We start from the raw sequence: 23,768 nt of genomic DNA on the forward strand, positions 1-23,768 counted from the left end.
TACCAACGAATGCTTAGCCTGTTGTCGGCGTTCACAACCTATGCCCAACGATACTTTAACTTAGTCATAGCGCACTGCACGTACTGCCGACGAACTCGTGGCGTTCTCTGTTAAAAACCTGCCACACGCGGATTTAAATCATAATCGCCTGAAAATTGGAAGTGTCAACATCGCAGTCACACCTTAACGATTTAGCCAGCTGACCTATGAAAAATGTGTCAAACGCTGGGACACGTCGAATACGGTATGGGTAAGTTGTGTATACGTTAGGAGCATGCTGAAAAACAATGAAGTACGTACGTCTAGTACGTCATGAAATTTCAAGCATGCTGAAAATTTTACGACGTATGGCTCATACGCTGGCATAAGTTCTCGGCACGCTCCGCGATCGTTTACACACGTTAAGGCCCGGTCACACCTTGACGTTTTAGCCAACGTATGCCGATTTTTGAATTTTTTTTCTAAAACGCTGGCACACGTTGAATACGTTATGGGTAAGTTTTGATAACATTGAGAGCACGCTGAAAAACACTGCCATACGTCGTTGTACGTTGGCTTTAAACGTTGTACTTTTTGGTTGTCCTCAAATTTTTTCATGCTTGAAATTTCACGACGTATGCCGGCATATGACTCACACGTTCCGCTACGCTGGCCACAAGTTGTATGCACGGCCTGCGATCGTTGACAGACGTCAACACATGCTACTTGTAAGTTAATCATAAGTTGAGACACGCCGAGGTAATGTTTAGCGTACCCGAAACTTATTTCTAACCTATGATTAACGTGTTGTTGGCACGTTACGCGATCGTTGCCACACATCGACAGACGTTACTTTTAAGTTACTCATAGGCTGAAAGACGTCGGTATAATGGATCGTCCTTGCGTCAGCGTCCACGGCCACGGCCTGGACACTTATTTGCAGCATTCTTCAAACTTTTCTTCGGCATGACGAGGATGTTCACACTTCGATGTCTAGCTTGGCTATGATTCCAATTGTCCATCGGCAGCGTCTATTTAAAATAGTCGAGTTTGAGCGTTTTAACACGTTCAGAAGAAACGCTTCAAATTTCCAAACCCCAGCGTCAAAAAAAAAGGCGAGTGACAGCAATTTAAATCGTTCATTGTAAACAATGAAAATAGCTGAGTGGTTCCGTTTAAAAGTCGTTGAGTGTAAAAAAAATCCAATTGTTGAGCGCAAGCGTCTACTTTCAATAGTGGAGATGCAGCCATTTAAATCGTTGAGTTTATCATTTAAATCGTTAAACGCAAGGACGATCCATCATAACCCACACCCTCCCCCTCACACTCACCTACTACTGCCAACATGAACAAACTACTACTAATACTAATAGTGATACTGATACTGATACTGTTACTGCTGACATGGACATCGACTCAAAAAGGACTCGAAAACACTGTTGGGTTCCCCTTTTATGAGCAGCATTTTTATATACCAATTCCCAAAACCGCTGGGAACACGTCTTGATATGGCAGTTGTAAGCTAGAAACACGTTCATTTTTTTTTTGTCGACCGGAAGACGTCATTTGAATACGTCTACATACGTCGATGTGTGTTGGGACTACGTACAGAATTGGTTCAAAGCACGTCAAACATAAGTTACAAATAAGTTTCGCATAAAAAAGACATTACCGCGACGTGTTTCGACTTATGAGTAGCTTATAAGTAGCCGTTGTGGACGTGTGTAAGCGTCCACATATCGTGTGTAAAACTTATCCCCATCGCATGTGGAACGTGTGTCATACGCCGAGTACGTCGTAAAATTTTGAACATGTTTAAAATTTCTTGACGTACTCTACTTACTACGACGTATGATAGCGTACTTTAGCATTCTACTCACGTATACCAAACTTACTCATACCGTATTTGACGTGCCCCAACGTTTTAGACACATTTTTCTTAGGTCGGCATATGCTGGCAAGATCGCCAAGGTGTGACCGCGATGTTGACACTTCCATTTCTACGGCAGTTATGATTTGAATCTTTGTGCGTCAGCCTTTTAATAGGCTACGTCACGACATCGTCGGCGATGCGTGCAACGCGCTATGCCTAAGTTAGACTATCGTTGGGCATCAGTTGTGTAGGCCGACAACAGGTTCAGCATTCGTTGGTATAAGTTATCTATAACACAACGAAACGTTCTGTGTCCATTATCAATGGGTTATACATAAGACCAAGTCGCTATGAATACGTCCAAATCTTTGAAAAAAAACATCAAAAGTTCAACGTCAGCCAGCGTTTTACATACATTTTAATACGTTGACATCGCTGGCTAAAACGTCAAGGTGTGACCGGGCCTTTAGTAGGGTAAGAATACTGATTCTGGCTCACTTTTCCCCATGTAAATGAATGGGGGATTTTCAGCGATGAATTTTTTCTTTTTTTTCCCTAAAAAATAAATCCCCTTTTTAGCCCACGGTATATTTATTTGTCTCCCCTTTTAACCTGGGGACACTTTTTTTCAAATAACCCATGCAATAAGACAAATATTTGTTAAAGGTGATTCTAAAGAAATATCTGAAACGTCTAAGCCTCGGGACACTCTTTATCAAATAACCGATGCATATTGTTTAGCTCACTCATTGAACCTATAAACATTTGTTCATTCTCAAATTCCTTCAATTGTTTAATTTTCTTTGCACAATAATCCCCATCTAAAATATTGAAAAACAAAACATTTGAATCTTTATATTTTTTAAGATACCCCTTTTGTGCCATTACGAAATGATAAACTTCTCTTAATGATCTCATCTGGCCACCGCCCGAGTTGCAAATCATTTTTGTGCATAAACCACACCATAAAAAAAGTTTTGTTTCAAATGTTTTCAGTTCATGCCATGAAAATGAGGAAGTGTTTTTTTGACACGGTCGTGCTGTGAAAATGAGGAAGTGTTTTTTGACAGTCATGCTGTGAAGAAATAGGAACTATTCTGTGAGACAAGGCCTCATGTTTCTATTTTATCTCAGAACACGAACAGGCTTTTAAACATAAGTTTGATCAAAATCATTTTATGGCATTTTAAGTATGTTTTAAAAATGATTCATACAATTTGAGAATATATCTCCCAGTTATTTTCCAAGCTGTCTCGCCCGAAGCGTCATTTCCTGTGGCCACACCCAATGATTAAGCAATCTCCTCATCGTTGCCTTATAAGTGATTCGCCAGACAAAGTTTCTTCCAGACGGGATTTTCATTTTTACAACTGAGACATGAGCGATCTTTCTTCCGCGAACAAAACAGCTCAACACAAAGTTGGTAAGCTTGTGTATGGGTTCCTCTTTGAACGATGAAGCAATTGATTATAAATTAAATCGTGATAATTCTGATTTATTTTTTTTTCTTGGCAGGTCCTTGGAAGAAGAGCAGTTTACATATCACGACGAGGTGCATGAAATTAATGCTCTTATTGAAGAGGTCAATCATCTTAGAAGAGAATTGAAAAACATTTTGAATGACTGCCACGACGTCTTATCACGGCCTCTGATCTTTTTGCCATCTTGTACCAATGGTAAAAAAAAAACTGAGACATGGACTCACTCTCTTCCGATGAAGATAACAGCTCACTACAAAGTTGGTAAGTTTGTGTATGGTTTCCTCTTTGAACGATGAAGCAATTGATTATAAATTAAATCGTGATAATGCGAAAATATATATTTTTTTCCTGGCAGGTCCTTGGAAGAAGTGGAGTTTACATATCACGATGAGGTGCATCAAATGAATGCTCTTATTGAAGAGGTCAATGATTTTAGAAGAGAATTGAAAAACATTTATAATGACTGGTACGAAGTCTTATCATGGCCTCTGATCTCGAATGAATTAAACCAATGGTGAGACACGTGTGTGTGTGTGTGTGTGTGTGTGTGTGTGTGTGTGTGTGCGTGCGTGCGTGCGTGCGTGCGTGTGTGCGTGCGTGTGTGTGTCTCTTTCCCTGTCTGTTTGTCTCTCTCTATCTCTCCCTGTCTGTCTCTTTGTATCTCTCTCTGTCTGTCTTTCTACCTACCTCTCTCTGTCTGTCTCTCCATCTATACCCTTGACTCATTATTTTATTTTTTTTCAGCTCGATCACACAACATAAGCTGTTGAAGCAATCTGGTACAACACATGATTTTCTGGAGGTAAATGTTTCTGAATTATTATTTAGTTATTTGTTTATTTATTCTTTTATTAATATCACTCTCTCTTTGGAATGTCGCCTTATGTTGGTTGCATCATTAGTTTGGACGCGGTTTTGCCAGTACACTGGAATTCATTTTATTGGCCTTGGAAGGATGACAGGCTGAGTCAGCCTCCTGGTGTGTTAATTCAGTGGTCAACGAGGCTTGAACTTAGAACCAACACCAGGATTACTCATATTACCATGTAATTATCTTTATAAAACCTAATTATTATCCACTTTTTGTTTCAAAACAGAATATGGTGTCTGAGTTTCGAAATCACAAGACATCTGAAGATTGCTGGGAAAGATTATACATTCTCGCAAATGAATATTTAATATTTTCAATTTTGATTAATTAGGGTACCCAGTCAAATCGACTGGGTAACCTATTGTTTTTCTTAAGTTTATTATTATTTTTCTTCCGCCGTAAATTTGCAAAATTTCCAATTTTTTTTCGCTTTAAATGCCATTTTCTCAGAAATGGTAAGACCAATCGACACAAAATTTTCACCACATATGTATCTTTTATAATAGCATACATAATTGACAATTATGACGTCATAGGTCACGTGGTACGGGCGCCATCTTGAAAAAACAGATAAACTTTGGACATCTGTATTTCGGAAACCGTGCAATGGAAAATTTTTTCGTTTGATACATTTTACTAAGCTCCCTCTCAGGAATACGTGTGATTTTTCGTGACGTCATCGGTGAAGAGGTATCCCAGTGAAAATTCGTCAAGTAGAACGCCACATGGCAAAAATTTGAAATTTCTTGAGCGTCATCTACATATAAATTCATCATAGAAAAAAGATATTTTGACGTCATCGATGACGTAATTCGGCCGCCATGTTGTTTTGAATTTTTTTTTTTTAAATCTTCTTCTCCAGAACGGCTGTGCAGATTGAGGCGGAACTTTACAGGAACATTCCAAGAGAGGTCCTTTTTCAAGTTTGTTAATTTCTTGTTGATATGTCACATGGTTTGGCGGCCATCTTGAAAAAACCCTAAAACCTTCAAACATCTTCTTCTCCAGAAGCGCTAGTCCAATGAAGGCGAGATTTCAGAACTATATTCGTGACATGTATGCGATGCAAGTTTGTTAATTTCGAAGTGATAGGTCACATGGTTTGGCCGCCATGTTGGATTTAAGAAAAATATTAAATAATGTTTTCTCTGGAATTTCATAAGCCATCGAAGCGAAAATTTGCAAGTGCCATCCTCCCTCAAGTCTGCATACATGGTAAAAAAATTTTTTACCTCAGAAGTCACATGGTTTGGCGGCCATCTTGGATAGAAAAATAGACCTTATCCGATTTACACAAAACTTCACACACTTGTTCAGGTCGACGATGGAAAGCAGAATTTAAATTTATGTTATCATAGGTCACAAGGTTCGGCAGCCATCTTGGATTGAAAATGAATAAATTTTAAAAATCTTCTTCTCCAGAAGGGCAAGACAGATTAAGACGAAACTTCACACATATATTCCCCATGAGGTCCTTTCTCAAGTTTGTTAATTTCTTCCTGATCGGTCACATCGTTTGGCGGCCATCTTGAAAAAACCCTAAAACCTTCAAACATCTTCTTCTCCAGAAGCGCTGGTCCGATGAAGGGGACATTTCAGAACTATATTCGGGACACGTAGGCGATATAAGTTTGTTAATTTCGAATTGATAAGTCACACGGTTTGGCCGCCATCTTGGATTTAAGAAAATATTAAATAATGTTTTCTCTGGAACCGCTTAACCTCATGAATCGAAAGTTTGCAATTATCATCTACTATTGCATGTGCACGCGTGGTAAAAATTATGACATCACAGGTCACATGGTTTGGCGGCCATCTTGGATAGAAAAACGCACCTTTACCGATTAACACGAAACTTCACAAACGTGTTCTAATACCCAGTTGGGAGCAGAATGTAAATTTGTCATATCATAGGTCACATGGTTCGTCAGCCATCTTGGATTGAAAAATAATATCTTTAAACGTCTTTTTCTCTGGAACTGCTTAACCTGGAGAAGCGAAAATTTGCAGTTCTCATCCACCATCGTGTTTGCACACGTGGTGCAAACTATGACATCACAAGTCATATGGTTTGGCCGCCATCTTGTATTGAAGGATAAATATTAATTAATGTTTACTCTGGAACCGCTGCCTCTATATAAGCGAAACTGCAGATTTATAATTCAGGCGACATGCGAAACAAAAGTTTAAAATTTCAACCTGATCGGTCACACAGTTTGGGAGTCAGAATTATTTAATTATTTGAATCTGGAAGCCAATAATAACGAAATTGAATGCTTTGTGCTGCCCGGTTCGTAACTCGTCTGTTCCGCGCCCTCTCGAAGCAGGCCTGTGTTTGTATCACCATTAAACAATGTTTTCTCCGGAACCGCTTATCCTTTCAATGCGAAAATTGCGACTATGATTTAAGTCTCACGTTGTGTCAAAGGCGGACGGACTGGGTACCCGGTCATCACTGCTAGCAGTTATAAAGTGGCAGTTCTAGTTAGGGTACCCAGTCAAATGGACTGGGTAACCTATTGTTTTTCTTAAGTTTATTATTATTTTTCTTCCGCCGTAAATTTGCAAAATTTCCAAATTTTTTCGCTTTAAATGCCATTTTCTCAGAAATGGTAAGACCAATTGACACAAAATTTTCACCACATATGTATCTTTTTTAATAGCATACATAATTGACAATTATGACGTCATAGGTCACGTGGTACGGGCGCCATCGTGAAAAACAGATAAACTTTGGACATCTGTATTTTGGAAACCGTGCAATGGAAAAATTTTTCGTTTGATACATTTTAGGCTCCCTCTCGGGAATACGTGTGATTTTTCGTGACGTCATCGGTGAAGAGGTATCCCAGTGAAAATTCGTCAAGTAGAACGCCACATGGCAAAAATTTGAAATTTCTTGAGCGTCATCTACATATAAATTCATCATAGAAAAAAAATATTTTGACGTCATCGATGACGTAATTTGGCCGCCATGTTGTTTTGAAATTTTTTTTTTTAAATCTTCTTCTCCAGAACGGCTGTGCAGATTGAGGCGAAACTTTACAGGAACATTCCAAGAGAGGTCCTTTTTCAAGTTTGTTAATTTCTTGTTGATACGTCACATGGTTTGGCGGCCATCTTGAAAAAACCCTAAAACCTTCAAACATCTTGTTCTCCAGAAGCGCTGGTCCGATGAAGGGGACTTTTCAGAACTATATTCGGGACACATAGTCGATATAAGTTTGTTAATTTCGAATTGATAAGTCACACGGTTTGGCCACCATCTTGGATTTAAGAAAATATTAAATAATGTTTTCTCTGGAACCACTTAACCTCACGAATCGAAAGTTTGCAATTATCATCTAGTTTGCATGTGCACACGTGGTAAAAATTATGACATCACAGGTCACATGGTTTGGCGGCCATCTTGGATAGAAAAACGCACCTTTACCGATTAACACGAAACTTCAGAAACGTGTTCTAATACCCAGTTGGGAGCAGAATGTAAATTTGTCATATCATAGGTCACATGGTTCGTCAGCCATCTTGGATTGAAAAATAATATCTTTAAACGTCTTTTTCTCTGGAACTGCTTAACCTGGAGAAGCGAAAATTTGCAGTTCTCATCCACCATCGTGTTTGCACACGTCGTGCAAACTATGACATCACAAGTCATATGGTTTGGCCGCCATCTTGGATTGAAGGATAAATATTAATTAATGTTTACTCTGGAACCGCTGCCTCTCTATATGCGAAACTTCAGATTTATAATTCAGGCGACATGCGAAACAAAAGTTTAAAATTTCAACCTGATCGGTCACGCAGTTTGGGAGCCAGAATTATTTAATTATTTGAATCTTTAAGCCAATAATAACGAAATTGAATGCTTTGTGCTGCCCGGTTCGTAACTCGTCTGTTCCGCGCCCTCTCGAAGCAGGCCTGTGTTTGTATCACCATTAAACAATGTTTTCTCCGGAACCGCTTATCCTTTCAATGCGAAAATTGCGACTATGATTTAAGTCTCACGTTGTGTCAAAGGCGGACGGACTGGGTACCCGGTCATCACTGCCAGCAGTTATAAAGTGGCAGTTCTAGTTATATTTGTTTTGTTTACAATTACTTGATTTTGAATTTCAAAAAAAGAATCAAGACATGAAGGAGAGGGAGGGAGGGGGGGTGGGGGGGGGGTAGGTGCGCTCCCCCAATGACCCATCACCCCCTCATCGCACCCCTCCCCTCCCCATGTGTGTGTGGGGAAGGGTGGGGGTGGGATGAGGGAGGTGGTGGGTCAAAGGTGGGGGTGCACAGGGGGATGAGGGGGTGGGGCTTGTGTGGGAGGGGCTTGTGTGGGTGGGGTTTATGTGGGCGGGGCTTCGGTGGGGCTTGTGTGGGCAGGGCGTGTGTGGGCGGGGCTTGTGGGAGGGCGTTTATGTGGGTGGGGCTTGTGTGGGCGGGGCTTCGGTGGGGTTTATGTGGGTGGGCTTCGGTGGGGTTTGTGTGGGCAGGGTTTATGTGGGTGGAGCTTGTGTGGGAGGGGTTTATGTGGACAGGGTTTATGTGGGCAGGGTTTATGTGGGTGGGGCTTTGGTGGGGCTTATGTAGGAGGGGTGAATGTGGATGAGACTTATGTGGATGAGGTTTGTGTGGATAAATGGATGGGTGGAGAGATGGGTGGATGGGTGGATGGGTGGAGCTTGTGTGGATGGGTGGATAATTTTTTTAATTAAATAAACATGTTGTGTGTGGGGAACTAATTAACTAATCACTAATTATGTGAATATGATGAATATGGGTGGAGCTTGTGTGGGGTTTGTGTGTGTGGAGCTTGTGTGGGTGGCGTTTATGTGGGCGGGGCTTCGTTGGGGTTTGTGTGTGGTGGGGTTTGTGTGGAGCTTGTGTGGGGTGGGGTTTATGTGGTTGGGTTTTGTGTGGGTGGAGTCAAAAAGGGGCGGAGTCAAAAAATTTCAATTTAATCTTTGTCTTTTGTAATTCCTGTGAATAAAATGAACCTAAAATCTCTTCCCCTTCCAAATCATATATCTTATAAGTCCAAGGAACCGTATCTATTACATCAACAATTTTAAAAAGTTCGTTCGTCCATCGTTTAGTATAACGCTTTTCAAAATGAGATTTCCACCTATATATTCTTACGATATCACCAACTTTGAACTTAAGTTTTCCGACATTAATCTCTTTTTCATATTTTCATTTTGTAAATGTTTCTGAGGGTTTCATATTTGTTGACGTGTGAACCGTGTCATTATACTTATCCACAATATCCTGAATAAAAGATGACCATTGTTGTGAACCGAGTTGTGTGAATTTTTTATATAGTCTCTCTTTTAAGGTACGATTAAAACGTTCAACAACAACTGCCTTCCCTTCATTAAAGGTACTGTATAATGTAATACTGTTATTTTTTAGAAAATTCATAAATGTTTTGTTATTAAAACTCTCTACCCTCATCAGTCCACAATTTTTTAGGTTTTCTCTTACTTTTATTAAATATCTGTTGAAAGGCTAACATAAGAGTATTACCTGTTTTGTTTTTTAATGGTACAACCCATGCGTATCTACTCCTCAAATCAATGACGGTTAAAGCATACTTGTACCCCTTATCATTATTGAGTTCAATCAAATCAGCAGACCAGATATAATCTACTTCCTTGGAATAAACTTTCCTTCTCTGAAACTTTGTGATTATTGGTTTATGTAATTCATCAGCTAATTGCTCTTCAATCTTAATGACATCATTAGAGCTTACAAGTTTTTTGAATTTCCAAGTCCAAGTTTCATTTTAGCACTGATCATCTTCTTCACAATGAACCTATCAACTTTTTCTCTCAAGGTTGGATTTTGTATCAGAGACAAATTACAACATTTCTCGATCGGCTTCATGCTTTTCTTCCAAAGTTGTGGTATTCCCACAACTTCCAAAGTTGTGGTATTCCACGATATTGATTAGTGAGACAGCTAATCAATATCGTGTCTCATGCACACTTCATCAACTCTATTGATGGGCTCACTCCTGGATTTAGGATTGTCTGCCTCATCTAATCTTTTATCCAAGTTTGTGCTTATATATGAAATATTTTTAGTATTAGTTTTCTTTTTACATTTGAGACAATAACTCATTTATTTATGAGAAAAATTCCTGCAGAGTGCAAAAACATTTTTAGTTTCCAACATGCACATTTGAATCTTAATTTTTAAAACATAAAGAATCCTCAGAAATGCCTTCACTCTCTCCTCCATTTATTTAAGAAAAAAAAAATGAAAAACTTGAATTAAAATCCATATCTTGTCGATGTCAATAGTCTTGTCGAAAGTATTGCAAATAGACTTGTCAATTCTTTGTTTTCCTCCTCGGTGGGTTGAGTTATTTTCTTTAAGACCTCTAATCTTTTTTTAATCTCACTGGTTTCCATATTTTGATATTTATTCATTCTCTCTCTTTCCTCCCTCTCCTCCCTCTCTCTCTTCTCTCTTTCCTCCCTCCCTCTCTTCTCTCTCTTCTCCCTCTCCTCCCTCTCTCTCTTCTCTCTTTCCTCCCTCTCTCTCTTCTCTCTCTTCTCTCTCTTCTCCCTCTCCTCCTTCTCTCCCTTCTCTTTTTCCTCCTTCTCTTTCTTCTCCCTCTCCTCCTTCTCTCTCTTCTCCTTTTCCTCCTCTTCCCTCTCTTCTTCAACTCCTTCCTCATCCCTTATTATCATTGAATCGCTTACACCCCATATAATATCATACATATATTCATCAGGATTTCTTGTTCTTGTTGTATCCAAAATAATTTTTTTTACAACGGGAAACCAATAAAATTTCTTTTGAATTTCTAAAAGAGCCTTACCTTTTCTTAACTTTATAATCTTTTCATTATTTAACATTCTAATTAAATCTAAAGTTGTCGGTTTATCAACATCAGCATAATGCCAATCTTTCATTGAAAATACCTCATTCTTATGTTGTAGAACATATTTATTAAAATACCGAATACCCTTTTCTTGAAGGTATGCTTGGACACAGAAATGATAATTTTCTTGAAGCCTTCTTGCTGTCATTTATGTATTAGAAATATATGTTAGAATAATATTATGGCACGAAACACCTCCCCATCTTCCCATAGTTAAATAATTTTGTATTTCCTTACTTATTATATATAATCCTGTTTTTTCTGTTTTCATGATATAAACAAGGGCAAAACCATTATTATATTTACCCTTATGAAATTCTTTTATTTGTTGTTTACTAATCGTGGCCCCACAAAACTCATTCTCGATACCAAGTGGATAATATTCTTCCTTACGAGACTGATTTAATTGTTCCAGGTCTTCGAGGTTAATTTTAAATGACCAATTATACCCTAAATCATTCATATCATACCCCATTGTTCTATTCTCATACAAACAATACGCCCTTCTTTATAAAAATTTATTTTAATTAAACTGTGAATTCTGTATGACCTGGAGATAATATCAACACTTCTGTATCTTTGGAATACACGGCCGTTTTATTTAAGGATATATATTGTGATAAATCGCTTAATCTCACCAAGTCATTCGCGTCAGTCAGGCTTGGATAATTTTTTAATTTTAAGCATTTTTCATGTTAATATTTTTGGTTATATTATATTTCTGTCATTCAGCCTGTGCCTTTGTGTAATAATTTGATAAATCAATATCCAGTTCTTGGGATACACCAAAGATCGACCCATCTTTCCCAACATAAGTCATTTATATTAGATTAAAAATAATATCATAAAAATTTTTTATTTTTGTTGAGTTGAAATAACACATACAGACATAATTGACCACAACACTTGGAATTTAATTCTTGGACTTGAAATGTTTGATAAACACCATTCTGTAAGAATTTTATGACTTCAACAGGTGGTGGAAGACCAAAACTATCAAAATAATATTTGTCTTGACTATTAAAAATACAAACCCAATGAGAACCGTTCCCATTACTATCTTCTAAGTTCATAATAATATTCTTTGTATGTTTCGGCACATTTGTTAATTCATCTCTCATACAAATAACCACATTATGAATTTTTAATTTCTTACAATATTTGACAAGTTGTAAATTTGATGTTGTATTCTTTCCAAATTCTTTAAACCACTCATCAATGCTCATTTATTTATTAGAAAGATATAATCCATTACCTCTTTTCGTTAATTTTGCACCTGCCTGTGCAATAGAAGAAAGCATATCTCCAACTAACAATCTCGCTTTATCAGGCAGACCTTCAAGTTTTTCAGCAAAATATACAATTACACCACTTCCACTAATTTGTTTCTCCAACTCTTTGTTCTGTCTTTCCAATTCTTTTTGAGCCTGGAGTTGAGCCTTCCTTTCGTTGGCAGTTTTCACCGCTGTTGAAATACCACCCGTCAATGCTCCAACCGCACTTAAACCAGCAAATAAAGGAATTAGAAATGGGAGAAATCCTCCACTCGTCTCTCTAATTGAATATTTTTTCAACATTGGTTTTGTCATTTTAATTTTAAGTGAGCCAGTGTCATTCAAGATTTTAACCTGTTCTCTTGTGAGCAAAACATCAATTCTTACTGCTCCTTTTCTCTGAATTGTATTAACGTTAATCATACAAGGCTTTTGATTTTGAACACAAGATGAGAGTTTATGAAGATTGATTTGATTAACATATACCCCAGTTGGTACTTTGCCACTCATTTATTTAACAAAAAATTATGTGAGACTAATCATCACACCATTATCTGGATTAATCTGTAATTATGTTTCTTCCAAACGCAAACAATATATATCAACTTCTTCACTCTCTCCTCTTTCAATGTATAGGGAAGTATCCACTCGATTAGACTTTATAGTTTCCTTTTGAGCGCTCAGGTCAAACGCATAGATTGTTTACAAACTTTTAAATGCTGTCATATCCAAAATAGGATCTTTATTTCCATTACTTTCACACACCTTTTGGTAAGACTTGTATGCTTCAGCAAAATCATGTTTTTCCCAATTAATTTCCAATCTATCTCGTGGATAAAATGTTCCATTTAAAGAAACGCGAAGTTGTTTCACCTTTGCATTATCACTCAATGCATTATTCTTATCAGTCGCAGTATCACCATCTGGCTTTTTAAAAATGATCCACAGATATCGTGGCTTTCCTTCCAGAACACCCAAATTCCACGTGTAAGTAGTTTGGTTGAGTTTAACGTGTTGACATCTTCTTTTGAGGTATGATACACTGAGTGGTTTCTTTGAGTTAAGTCTTCTATTCAACATCTCTTCTGTTTTAAGATTAGGAGTATATTCACTGATATACCAACTCATTTCCTCAATTACAAATTTATTCTGATCACCAAAAGCATTACCAACACCAAAAAGCAATCTATTTTCATTATCATTCCTTTGTAGTTGAAATCTAATTTTAAGACCATACAGAACTTTATCATGATCACAAAATCCAAATATACCTTTAAGAGGAACTGCCACAGTAAAACTATTTTCTGCTTTTGTATCATCATTATACGCTCCTTTCCTTTGAGTATATCCAGGGTCTGTGTTTGTTCCCGTTGACATATCAGGAATAAAATCTTCGACAGACCCCTTTCCCATTCTATCACTGAATGTATAGAGTGTAAATTTCATCATTTCAGATACAGCAGAGACATAATCAACCGCTTCAACTTCTTGTGTTCCAATATACAAACGCACACTATCAAACATTTTCCAGAAGAAATCATTTACAAGTGTAGCGTTTGTGTTAGTCGCAGCTTTAGTCAATTTAAATTTACACAACAAGAAACTTTCGGATAGATTCAAATAGGTTTGTTGATTATTTATTTCAAAACTTTTTGTACCATTCGTATTCCATTCTGTTCCAGTTATTGCATTTACCTTGAAGTAATCTTCTTTTTTAGTGGAGTTTGAGATAATAATAGTATCATCCAAATCATAGATACTAGCAATGGCTTCCATACTTGTATTTATTTCGGAAAAAAAGATGTTAAAACTTTTGAAACCCTGATCCAAGTATTCAAATTATTTTCTGTTGTTCTTGGGGGGACAACTGAGTTTTGCCTTTCTTAATTTCTTTTATTGCTTGTAATTTATGAGATTCCTTCTGGGAATCATTTATGCTCTTTACAGCACCTGCTACATTTCCCACAGCAGAAGCAGTTGAACCAATTAGATCTTTATGTTTAAGAATAGTTGAACCAATACCCATGAGAGTATCAATTATCTCATCTCCTCTAAATTGATGTTCAACACCCCTTTGTCTCTTAGGTTTATAGTATCCTCTACCAAGATGCATACCTTCACCCTTGTAGTATGGGGAAAGGAACATCCCATCCCCTGTAATTATTTTATATTTTCCCTACTCGTGTTTCCTCACAATAACCATCGTATTTATTTATTGGAAAACTTCACGTAGGTGAATTCTGATGGATATAACTTCTCCATTAAAAGAAATCATACGATTATCTTGGTCGGTTGTCCTAAAATTTACTCTGTGTATGGTTTTTCCTGACACAGGGAGATAAACCAAATTTTTGGGTTCCATATTGAATTTATAACCAATTGGGGTTGAGTATGCGCTGAATGAAAATATTGTATTTGTTTTTTTTTCCATCATTATAAACACCATCAATTAAATCACAGTGAATTAACACCGAATTTATTCCTGAGGATATATCTATCGTTTGAATGCAAACTCTCGGTATCATAATCACTCTCATAATCTTCAAAATCTTCAGTTGAATATTGACTCATATTTAATTAGTAGAAAAAACATTACCATCGATATCTATATACATTTTTTCATTAACAGATTCAACTGCTACATTTTTTATATTAAAGGTAATTTTAAAATGATCCTTAACTACAATTGAATGAAATGTCATTTCACCTGATATATTAACATCCTTTATTTCATCAGGATTTATATCTTTAGGGTTGTTGAAAAAAATACAAATTTCTCCTTGCATATAACAGATGGTCTTATCTTTTCTTTCTGAAGCTTCATCCATAAGGTTTTTATTTTTTGATACCTTTTCTTGTTTCATTGCTTTTTCTAGTTTTGAATATATTGCCAGAAGGAGAGGAGAAACTTTTGTTGGAGATACCTTAATTGATGTTCTTCCAGGTATACTAAAAGCCCTTCCACTGAAGTAAATTGAAGAACTCATCATATCCACCATAATTGTTTTTATCCAATAGTTGTTATATTTATCTTTGTTCAATTTTACATCCTTGACATATTTCTCAGTATCTTTAACAAATGAAGAGATTGATTGAAACTTGTCTTTTGTGTCTTGAAACATTGTATTTATTAAGTGAAAAAGTTGGAGGATAAAATGGTTTTAAGCACAGATTCACCTGTAAAATAAACGAAATTTTCATCAAGAACATTTTAGTTTAAGCACAGATTCACCTGTAAAATAAACGAAATTTTCATCAAGAAAACTTTAGTTTAAGCACAGATTCACCTGTAAAATAAACGAAATTTTCATCAAGAAAAAAATTGTAGTTTAAGCACAGATTCACCTGAAAAATAAACGAAATTTTCATCAATAAAATTTTAGTTTAAGCACAGATTCACCTGTAAAATAAACGAAATTTTCATCAAGAAAATTTTAGTTGAAGCAAAGTTTTATTATATAAATATGGTGAATACAACGTACTGCGATGTTTGTAATCACGAATATAAACATTATAGAAAACACCTCCGAACCAACAAACACACATTTAATCTATTTCATAAAATATCTCCTCTTGAGTTGGAAAGAAAACATTGTGATATCTGCTCAAAGGATGTTTTGAAGAGTAGTTATAATAGACATCTTCAATCACAAAAACACAAGAAAAATGAGTTTAAAGTAAAGGGAGACTATTATATTGAAAACACTGATGGGGCATTTAAAGGGCATATAAAAATAAGGATTTTTCAATTTGGAAAACCCGGTCCATCATCAATAGTTGAATCAATTGAAATAGTGAAACCTTATGTTGAAAAATTTATTAAAAAGACATGAAAGAAATGAAAACTTTAAAGTTTTATATGGGAGTGAAAATGAATATGAAAGGACAAGATGAAGAACAAACTCCTTATATGAGAACAGATCTTCATTTTATAACAACATTTCAAGATTTTTTGAATAGTGGGGTTTATGAAGAACTATCAAGACAAGAGGAGGATGTTGATAATACAGTGGTAGGAAGTGGATTCAATATTAAAAAAAATCATCTTTTTAGATATACACATTCTAAAATCAAACCGTCTTAAAGCTTCTTCTTATATTGAATTACCAAAAGAAATAAAACGAAAGAAGGTCGTTGTTAATATTAAGAACAATGATAATAAATGTTTTCTCTGGTCTGTTCTTGCTCACTTACATCCACCAAAATGTAATTCAGAAAGAATAAAACAATATATGAAATATGAGAATACCTTGGACATTAAAGATTTTAAATTCCCAATGCCACGAACAGATATTCCTAAATTTGAGAAAAAGAATAATCTTTCCATTAATGTATATGGATTAACGGATACAAACAAAGTTCAAATATTAAAAATTTCAAACAACTATAAAAATGAAGAAACACACATTGATCTTTTATATTATAGTGTTGGAAAGAATTCAGATTACACATACATCAATAATTTATCAAGATTAATCTCTTCTCAGGTATTCAGAACAGCAAACAAAATATATCCTTGTAAGCGATGTCTTAATTCATTTCATACAAAAGAACGATTAGAACAACATTCAAAATATTGTAGTAATCATAAATCAGCTGTAATTACAATGCCTAAACCTGGTGAAAAGATTTCTTTTGAAGATTATAATAAATCTATCATGCACCCATTTGTGATATACGCTGATTTTGAGTGTATCCTTAAAAAGATAAATACTGCTTCTCCTAATCCAAAAGAATCATATACAAATAAATATCAAAAACATATTCCTTGTGGTTTCTGTTATGTCAGGAACTATGAACCAGAATGGCACTAAGTTCCTTGACTTTGCAAGAAGTCATGGACTTAGGGTGGCTGGTTCATGGTTTCAGCGCCCACAAGCTCATCGCTGGACTTGGTATTCCAACGCTGGCGGTGTGGCAAAGGAGATTGACCATGTCCTCATTGACGGTCGTTGGAGGATGATCCAGAACTGCAGGGTCTACCGGAGTGCTCAGTTCCTCAATACTGACCACAGGCTTGTTGTAGCAACTCTAAAGCTGCACCTTAAATCCTGGAGAATGGTACCATCCCAGCCTAGGCTGGATGTTGCCAAGCTCAGGGATGAGAGAGTAGCTGAGGAGTTTGCGAACAGGCTGAGTGGACACTTGGGGGGTCTGGGTACTTTGGGGTGTCCTGAAGAGTTGTGGAGCGCCTTCAAGACCACCATCCTTAATGTTGCCGGTGGATGCCTTGGAGCTCACTGCAGGGCAAAGAAGAATTTTGTCTCTCAAGGAACACTGGATACCATTGACCAGAGTCGCAGGGCCAGGCTGAATGGCAGAGCTGAGCTGTTCAGGGAGCTGAGGCGTAAAACTGTACGTGCACTGAGGGTGGACAAGGAGGCCTATGTGCGAGGAATCTGTGAGGGGGTGGAGCATCACCTGTGGACAGGTGATTCTCGTCCCGCTTACAGGGGAATTCGCGCATTACGTTCATCCAAGCCCATCCCTCGGAGCACTACAGTTCGAGCAGAGAGTGGTAGACTCTTGACAGAGGAGTCTGAAGTGAAGGCCCGCTGGGCCTGTCGAGTTGGACGTCAAGGGTGTTACAATCCCTGTTGCTGACCCTCGAATCAACTGTGGTCCACCTACGCTTGTGGAAACACGGGCTGCGGTGAACCAGTTGAAACGGGGCAAAGCTCCAGGGATCTGTGGCATCCATGCCGAACTTCTCAAGGCTGGGGGAAATGCTGCACTCGTGTCGTTGCATGCAGTTTTGTGCTCTGCCTGGAACACAGGCATCATCCCAACTGACTGGAAGAGGGGCCTTGTTGGCCCTCTCTGGAAAGGGAAGGGTGATCGCCAAGACTGCAACAACTACCGAGGGGTGACGCTGCTCTCAGTGCCGGGCAAGGTCTTTGCTCGGATAATTCTTGATAGGGTTCGCCACCATCTGCTTGAGCACCAGCGTCCAGAGCAGTCAGGCTTTACACCAAAGAGGTCAACGATTGACCGTATCCTTGCACTTCGTGTCCTCACCGAACGCAGACGAGAGTTTCGGCAGGGGCTGCTTGCAGCCTATGTTGATCTCTGTAAAGCGTTCGATTCAGTGAATCGGGATGTCCTCTGGAGGATTCTTGGTCTTCGTGGGGTGCCACCAAAACTGATCGATCTGATGTCTGAACTCTACTCTGGTACTGAGAGTGCTGTGAAGTGTGGTGGTACCATCTCTGACTTATTTCCAGTTGTTACTGGAGTTCGTCAGGGATGTGTACTTGCCCCCACACTTTTCAGCACTTGTATGGACTGGATTCTAGGGAGGATGTCGGAGAGATCAAGTTGCGGTGCGTCATTTGGGAATGTCAAGATCTCGGACCTTGACTTTGCAGATGATGCAGTCATCTTTGCGGAGACTTTAGACATCCTCTTGGGGGCCCTCGAGGTGCTGAATGAGGAGTCTGAGCCGTTGGGATTACGGGTTTCTTGGGTCAAAACTAAGATCCAGGCTTTCGGTGACATCTTGGATGCTGCTGTCCTGTCTGTGTCTGTTTGTGGTGAGGATGTTGAGGTTGTGGAGAGATTCACTTACCTTGGCAGTGATATTCATGTCTCTGCTGGCTGCGAGTCAGAGGTCAATAGACGTCTGGGTCGGGCCTGGGGAGTCATGGATTCACTGGATCATGGGGTGTGGCGCTGCCGGTACCTGTGCGGGAGGACGAAAGTCCGAGTCTTCAGGTCCTTGGTACTTCCAGTCTTGCTCTATGGGTGTGAGACTTGGACTCTGACCAAGGATCTGAGATGGAGACTTAATTCCTTTGGTACCACGTCTCTTCGGAGAATCCTTGGCTATCGCTGGTCGGATTTTGTGTCCAACGAGCGGTTGCTGAGAGAGACTCGGATGAGATTTGTTACCTGCATAGTCCGTGAGCGTCAGTTGCGGCTGTATGGACATGTGGCTCGTTTTCCTGACTCTGATCCTGCCCACCAGATTCTCTCAGCGAGGGAGTCTCATGAGTGGAGGAGGCCAGTGGGTCGACCACGTGCCTCATGGTTGCAGCAGGTTGACCATCATCTCAAGGAGATGGGGATGGGCCTGGCATCTGCCTGGGGGATAGCCAGACGGAGGCCCCTGGAGTACCGGCGGAAAGTGGACGCAGCGACGTGCTGTTCTGGCACATGCTCCCATACCTGACCTGACCTGTTATTATATCAAATCATCTGTTGGAGAAAAGTATAATAAACTTGAACATTATAGTGGAAAAAATGCTTCACAAGAGTTTGTAAAACGATTAGAAAAGGATTGTATAAGACTGACTAAATTAATGAAAGAAACAAATGAACCGATGAAATTAACCAAAGAAGAAAAATTAGAATTTAGAAAGAACAATATCTGTCATATTTGTGAGGAGGAAATTGAGGAGTCTAAAGTTAGGGATCATTGTCATCTTACTGGTAAATATAGAGGTCCCGCTCATTCCTGTTGTAATCTTAATAATAAACTAGAACTGCCACTTTATAACTGCTGGCAGTGATGACCAGGTACCCAGTCCGTCCGCCTTTGACACAACGTGAGACTTAAATCATAGTCGCAATTTTCGCATTGAAAGGATAAGCGGTTCCGGAGAAAACATTGTTTAATGGTGATACAAACACAGGCCTGCTTCGAGAGGGTGCGGAACAGACGAGTTCCGAACCTGGCAGCACAAAGCATTCAATTTCGTTATTATTGGCTTCCAGATTCAAATAATTAAATAATTCTGGATCCCAAACTGCGTGACCGATCAGGTTGAAATTTTAAACTTTTGTTTCGCATGTCGCCTGAATTATAAATCTGAAGTTTCGCATATATAGAGGCAGCGGTTCCAGAGTAAACATTAATTAATATTTATCCTTCAATCCAAGATGGCGGCCAAACCATATGACTTGTGATGTCATAGTTTGCACCACGTGTGCAAACACGATGGTGGATGAGAACTGCAAATTTTTGCTTCTCCAAGTTAAGCAGTTCCAGAGAAAAAGACGTTTAAAGATATTATTTTTCAATCCAAGATGGCTGACGAACCATGTGACCTATGATATGACAAATTTAAATTCTGCTTCCAACTGGGTATTAGAACAAGTTTGTGAAGTTTCGTGTTAATCGGTAAAGGTGCGTTTTTCTATCCAAGATGGCCGCCAAACCATGTGACCTGTGATGTCATAATTTTTACCACGCGTGCACACGCAATAGTAGATGAGAATTGCAACCTTTCGATTTGTGAGGTTAAGCGTTTCCAGAGAAAACATTATTTAATATTTTTCTTAAATCCAAGATGGCGGCCAAACCGTGTGACTTATCAATTCGAAATTAACAAACTTATATCGCCTATGTGTCCCGAATATAGTTCTGAAATGTCCCCTTCATCGGACCAGCGCTTCTGGAGAAGAAGATGTTTGAAGGTTTTAGGGTTTTTTCAAGATGGCCGCCAAACGATGTGACCGATCAAGAAGAAATTAACAAACTTGAGAAAGGACCTCATGGGGAATATATGTGTGAAGCTTCGTCTTAATCTGTCTTGCCCTTCTGGAGAAGAAGATTTTTAAAATTTATTCATTTTCAATTCAAGATGGTTGCCGAACCTTGTGACCTATGATAACATAAATTTAAATTCTGCTTTCCATCGTTGACCTGAACAAGTGTGTGAAGTTTTGTGTAAATCGGATAAGGTCTATTTTTCTATCCAAGATGGCCGCCAAACCATGTCACTTCTGAGGTAAAAATTTTTTTACTATGTATGCAGACTTGAGGGAGGAAGGCACTTGCAAATTTTCGCTTCGATGGCTTATGAAATTCCAGAGAAAACATTATTTAATATTTTTCTTAAATCCAACATGGCGGCCAAACCATGTGATCTATCACTTCGAAATTAACAAACTTGCATCGCATACATGTCCCGAATATAGTTCTGAAATCTCGCCTTCATTGGACTAGCGCTTCTGGAGAAGAAGATGTTTAATGGTTTTAGGGTTTTTTCAAGATGGCCGCCAAACCATGTGACGTATCAACAAGAAATTAACAAACTTCAAAAAGGACCTCGCTTGGAATGTTCCTGTAAAGTTTCGCCTCAATCTGCACAGCCGTTCTGGAGAAGATTAAAAAAATTTTTTTTTTCAAAACAACATGGCGGCCGAATTACGTCATCGATGACGTCAAAATATTTTTTTTCTACGATGAATTTATATGTAGATGATGCTCAAGAAATTTCAAATTTTTGCCATGTGGCGTTCTACTTAACGAATTTTCAATGGGATACCTCTTCACCGATGACGTCACGAAAAATCACACGTATTCCCGAGAGGGAGCTTAGTAAAATGTATCAAACGAAGAATTTTTCCATTGCACGGTTTCCGAAATACAGATGTCCAAAGTTTATCTGTTTTTTCAAGATGGCGCCCGTACCACGTGACCTATGACGTCATAATTGTCAATTATGTATGCTATTAAAAAAGATACATATGTGGTGAAAATTTTGTGTCGATTGGTCTTACCATTGTGGTGAATTGAAGGTCGTGACGTGTGATCACATGTTGCACGGCTCGAGCACGGAATAGATAAAGCTAAGGTTCCGCTCGGTCGGGTGGATTGTCCCAGGGGCATTGTCGTTTACGGCGGCGATTCACTTGGTGCTCGTTGAATGGTGAGAATTGAGAGTATATCGGACTCCGGGCTTATCCTGATTTATTTTGCGGTGATTAGTTGCACGTGTATACCTTACTGCTTATGTACTCCTTGCTGCACCTGTATCCCCTGATGTGCCCGTAGAAGCGGCTTCAATCAAATGGAATAAAGTCTACACTCTGAAGGTTCTTCTCTCGTTTTCATTTCAATTTATTCCATTTGGTTTTCTCGGCTCTCTCAACCAACGATGGACAAGATCTACAAACCAGAGAGGTTCGACGCAGACCCAAACGCGACTGACTCAGAAATGAAATGGTCGCATTGGTTCCGTTCCTTCTCACACTATCTGACCATCATCGAAGAGGGAGCCGACAAATTGGCCGCCCTTGTGAATCATATCTCGCCCAGCGTATACAGGCTCTTCTCGGAGTGTGACACCTACGAAGCAGCGATCAACGTGCTGCAGGCGCTCTACGTGAAGCGCAAGAACGAGGTATACATACGACATCTTCTCAACACACGCAAGCAAGCAGCCGGGGAGACAATCGATCAGTTCCTGCAAGCTCTGAAACAGCTGGAGAAAGACGGCAGCTTCCAGGCCGTAAACGCCGAGGAACACCGAAATTAAGCGACCCGGGAGGCATTTATCCAAGGACTCAGATCAGCCCACATTCGGCAACGCTTACTAGAGAAAGCGCAACCCACTTTTGAAAGGTAGTCGACCAGGCTCGAGCGATGGATACGGCTCAGCAGCAATATGAGTCATTTGGGACACCGATGCTGCTAATGAACGCCGCTATGGTGTAAACTCAAGGAACCCCACAGACACAGACACAGCCTGACACAGGGGATGGAGAAAAACCCGAGGAGTCGGATACCCAGACCTCGTCAAACTCCTCAGCAACTACTCCGGTTGGTAAATGCTTCTTTTGTGGGTACAAAAGACACTCCGCCACAAATGCCCCGTCAGAGATGCCACATGCATGAATTGTGACAAGAAAGGGCATTATGCCAGGGTATGTAAATCTACTCTAAGGAGAAATAAACCCACTTCTGCGGCTCTCTACTCACAAAAGAAACTAACTGCAGCCTCACCGGGGAATCTATCCAAGGTTATCATCAACGTACGAATTAACGGGCATATGGCTGAGGCTCTGATTGATACCGGTAGCTCTGAAAGTTTCGTCAACAGCTCGCTAGTGAAGGGCAGGAAATGGAAGATCCACCCGACAGACAATACGGTATGCATGGCCGCCACATCACTACAGTCCCGCGTACGAGGGTACTGCAATGTTGAATTGGACGTAAAAGGGTACACGCATCGGGATGTAAGGGTACTGGTGCTTCGTGATTTATGCGCAGACGTAATTCTGGGTCATAATGTCCTCAAGCAGCACTCAATATGTGGTGAAAATTTTGTGTCGATTGGTCTTACCATTGTGGTGAATTGAAGGTCGTGACGTGTGATCACATGTTGCACGGCTCGAGCACGGAATAGATAAAGCTAAGGTTCCGCTCGGTCGGGTGGATTGTCCCAGGGGCATTGTCGTTTACGGCGGCGATTCACTTGGTGCTCGTTGAATGGTGAGAATTGAGAGTATATCGGACTCCGGGCTTATCCTGATTTATTTTGCGGTGATTAGTTGCACGTGTATACCTTACTGCTTATGTACTCCTTGCTGCACCTGTATCCCCTGATGTGCCCGTAGAAGCGGCTTCAATCAAATGGAATAAAGCCTACACTCTGAAGGTTCTTCTCTCGTTTTC

General features: G+C 39.1%; 1 protein-coding gene across 2 annotated transcripts; it reads left to right on the forward strand.

Moving 5' to 3' along the window:
• Positions 1 to 2,240: 2,240 nt before the first annotated feature.
• On the forward strand, positions 2,241 to 23,768 carry LOC147010618 (uncharacterized). 2 transcript variants are annotated; one of them, XM_085859368.1, is made up of 4 exons: positions 2,241 to 3,594; positions 3,689 to 3,847; positions 4,078 to 4,135; positions 22,146 to 23,768. In XM_085859368.1, exons 1-4 carry the CDS (start codon positions 3,548 to 3,550, stop codon positions 22,182 to 22,184), a joined length of 303 nt encoding a protein of 100 aa, XP_085715494.1. In that variant the 5' UTR covers positions 2,241 to 3,547; the 3' UTR covers positions 22,185 to 23,768. The 2 variants fall into 2 exon arrangements, 1 of the variants encoding a protein (XP_085715494.1); XR_015052332.1 differs by lacking the exon at positions 22,146 to 23,768 and adding an exon at positions 4,431 to 4,723 and having other exon boundaries at positions 2,244 to 3,594.

The sequence above is a fragment of the Eptatretus burgeri genome, chromosome 16, assembly GCF_056783735.1.
Source record: "Eptatretus burgeri isolate ZD-2024b chromosome 16, Ebu_testis_v1, whole genome shotgun sequence".
NCBI classification, from domain to species: Eukaryota; Metazoa; Chordata; class Myxini; order Myxiniformes; family Myxinidae; genus Eptatretus; species Eptatretus burgeri.

Excerpts from the sequence above, each read along its gene's own strand:
- LOC147010618 (XM_085859368.1), top strand. The coding sequence starts at position 3,548 with ATGGACTCACTCTCTTCCGATGAAGATAACAGCTCACTACAAAGTTG. Across the intron at positions 3,848-4,077 it reads TCGAATGAATTAAACCAATG|CTCGATCACACAACATAAGC; the intron begins GTGAGACACGTG and ends ATTTTTTTTCAG. Across the intron at positions 4,136-22,145 it reads CAACACATGATTTTCTGGAG|AAGCGGCTTCAATCAAATGG; the intron begins GTAAATGTTTCT and ends ATGTGCCCGTAG.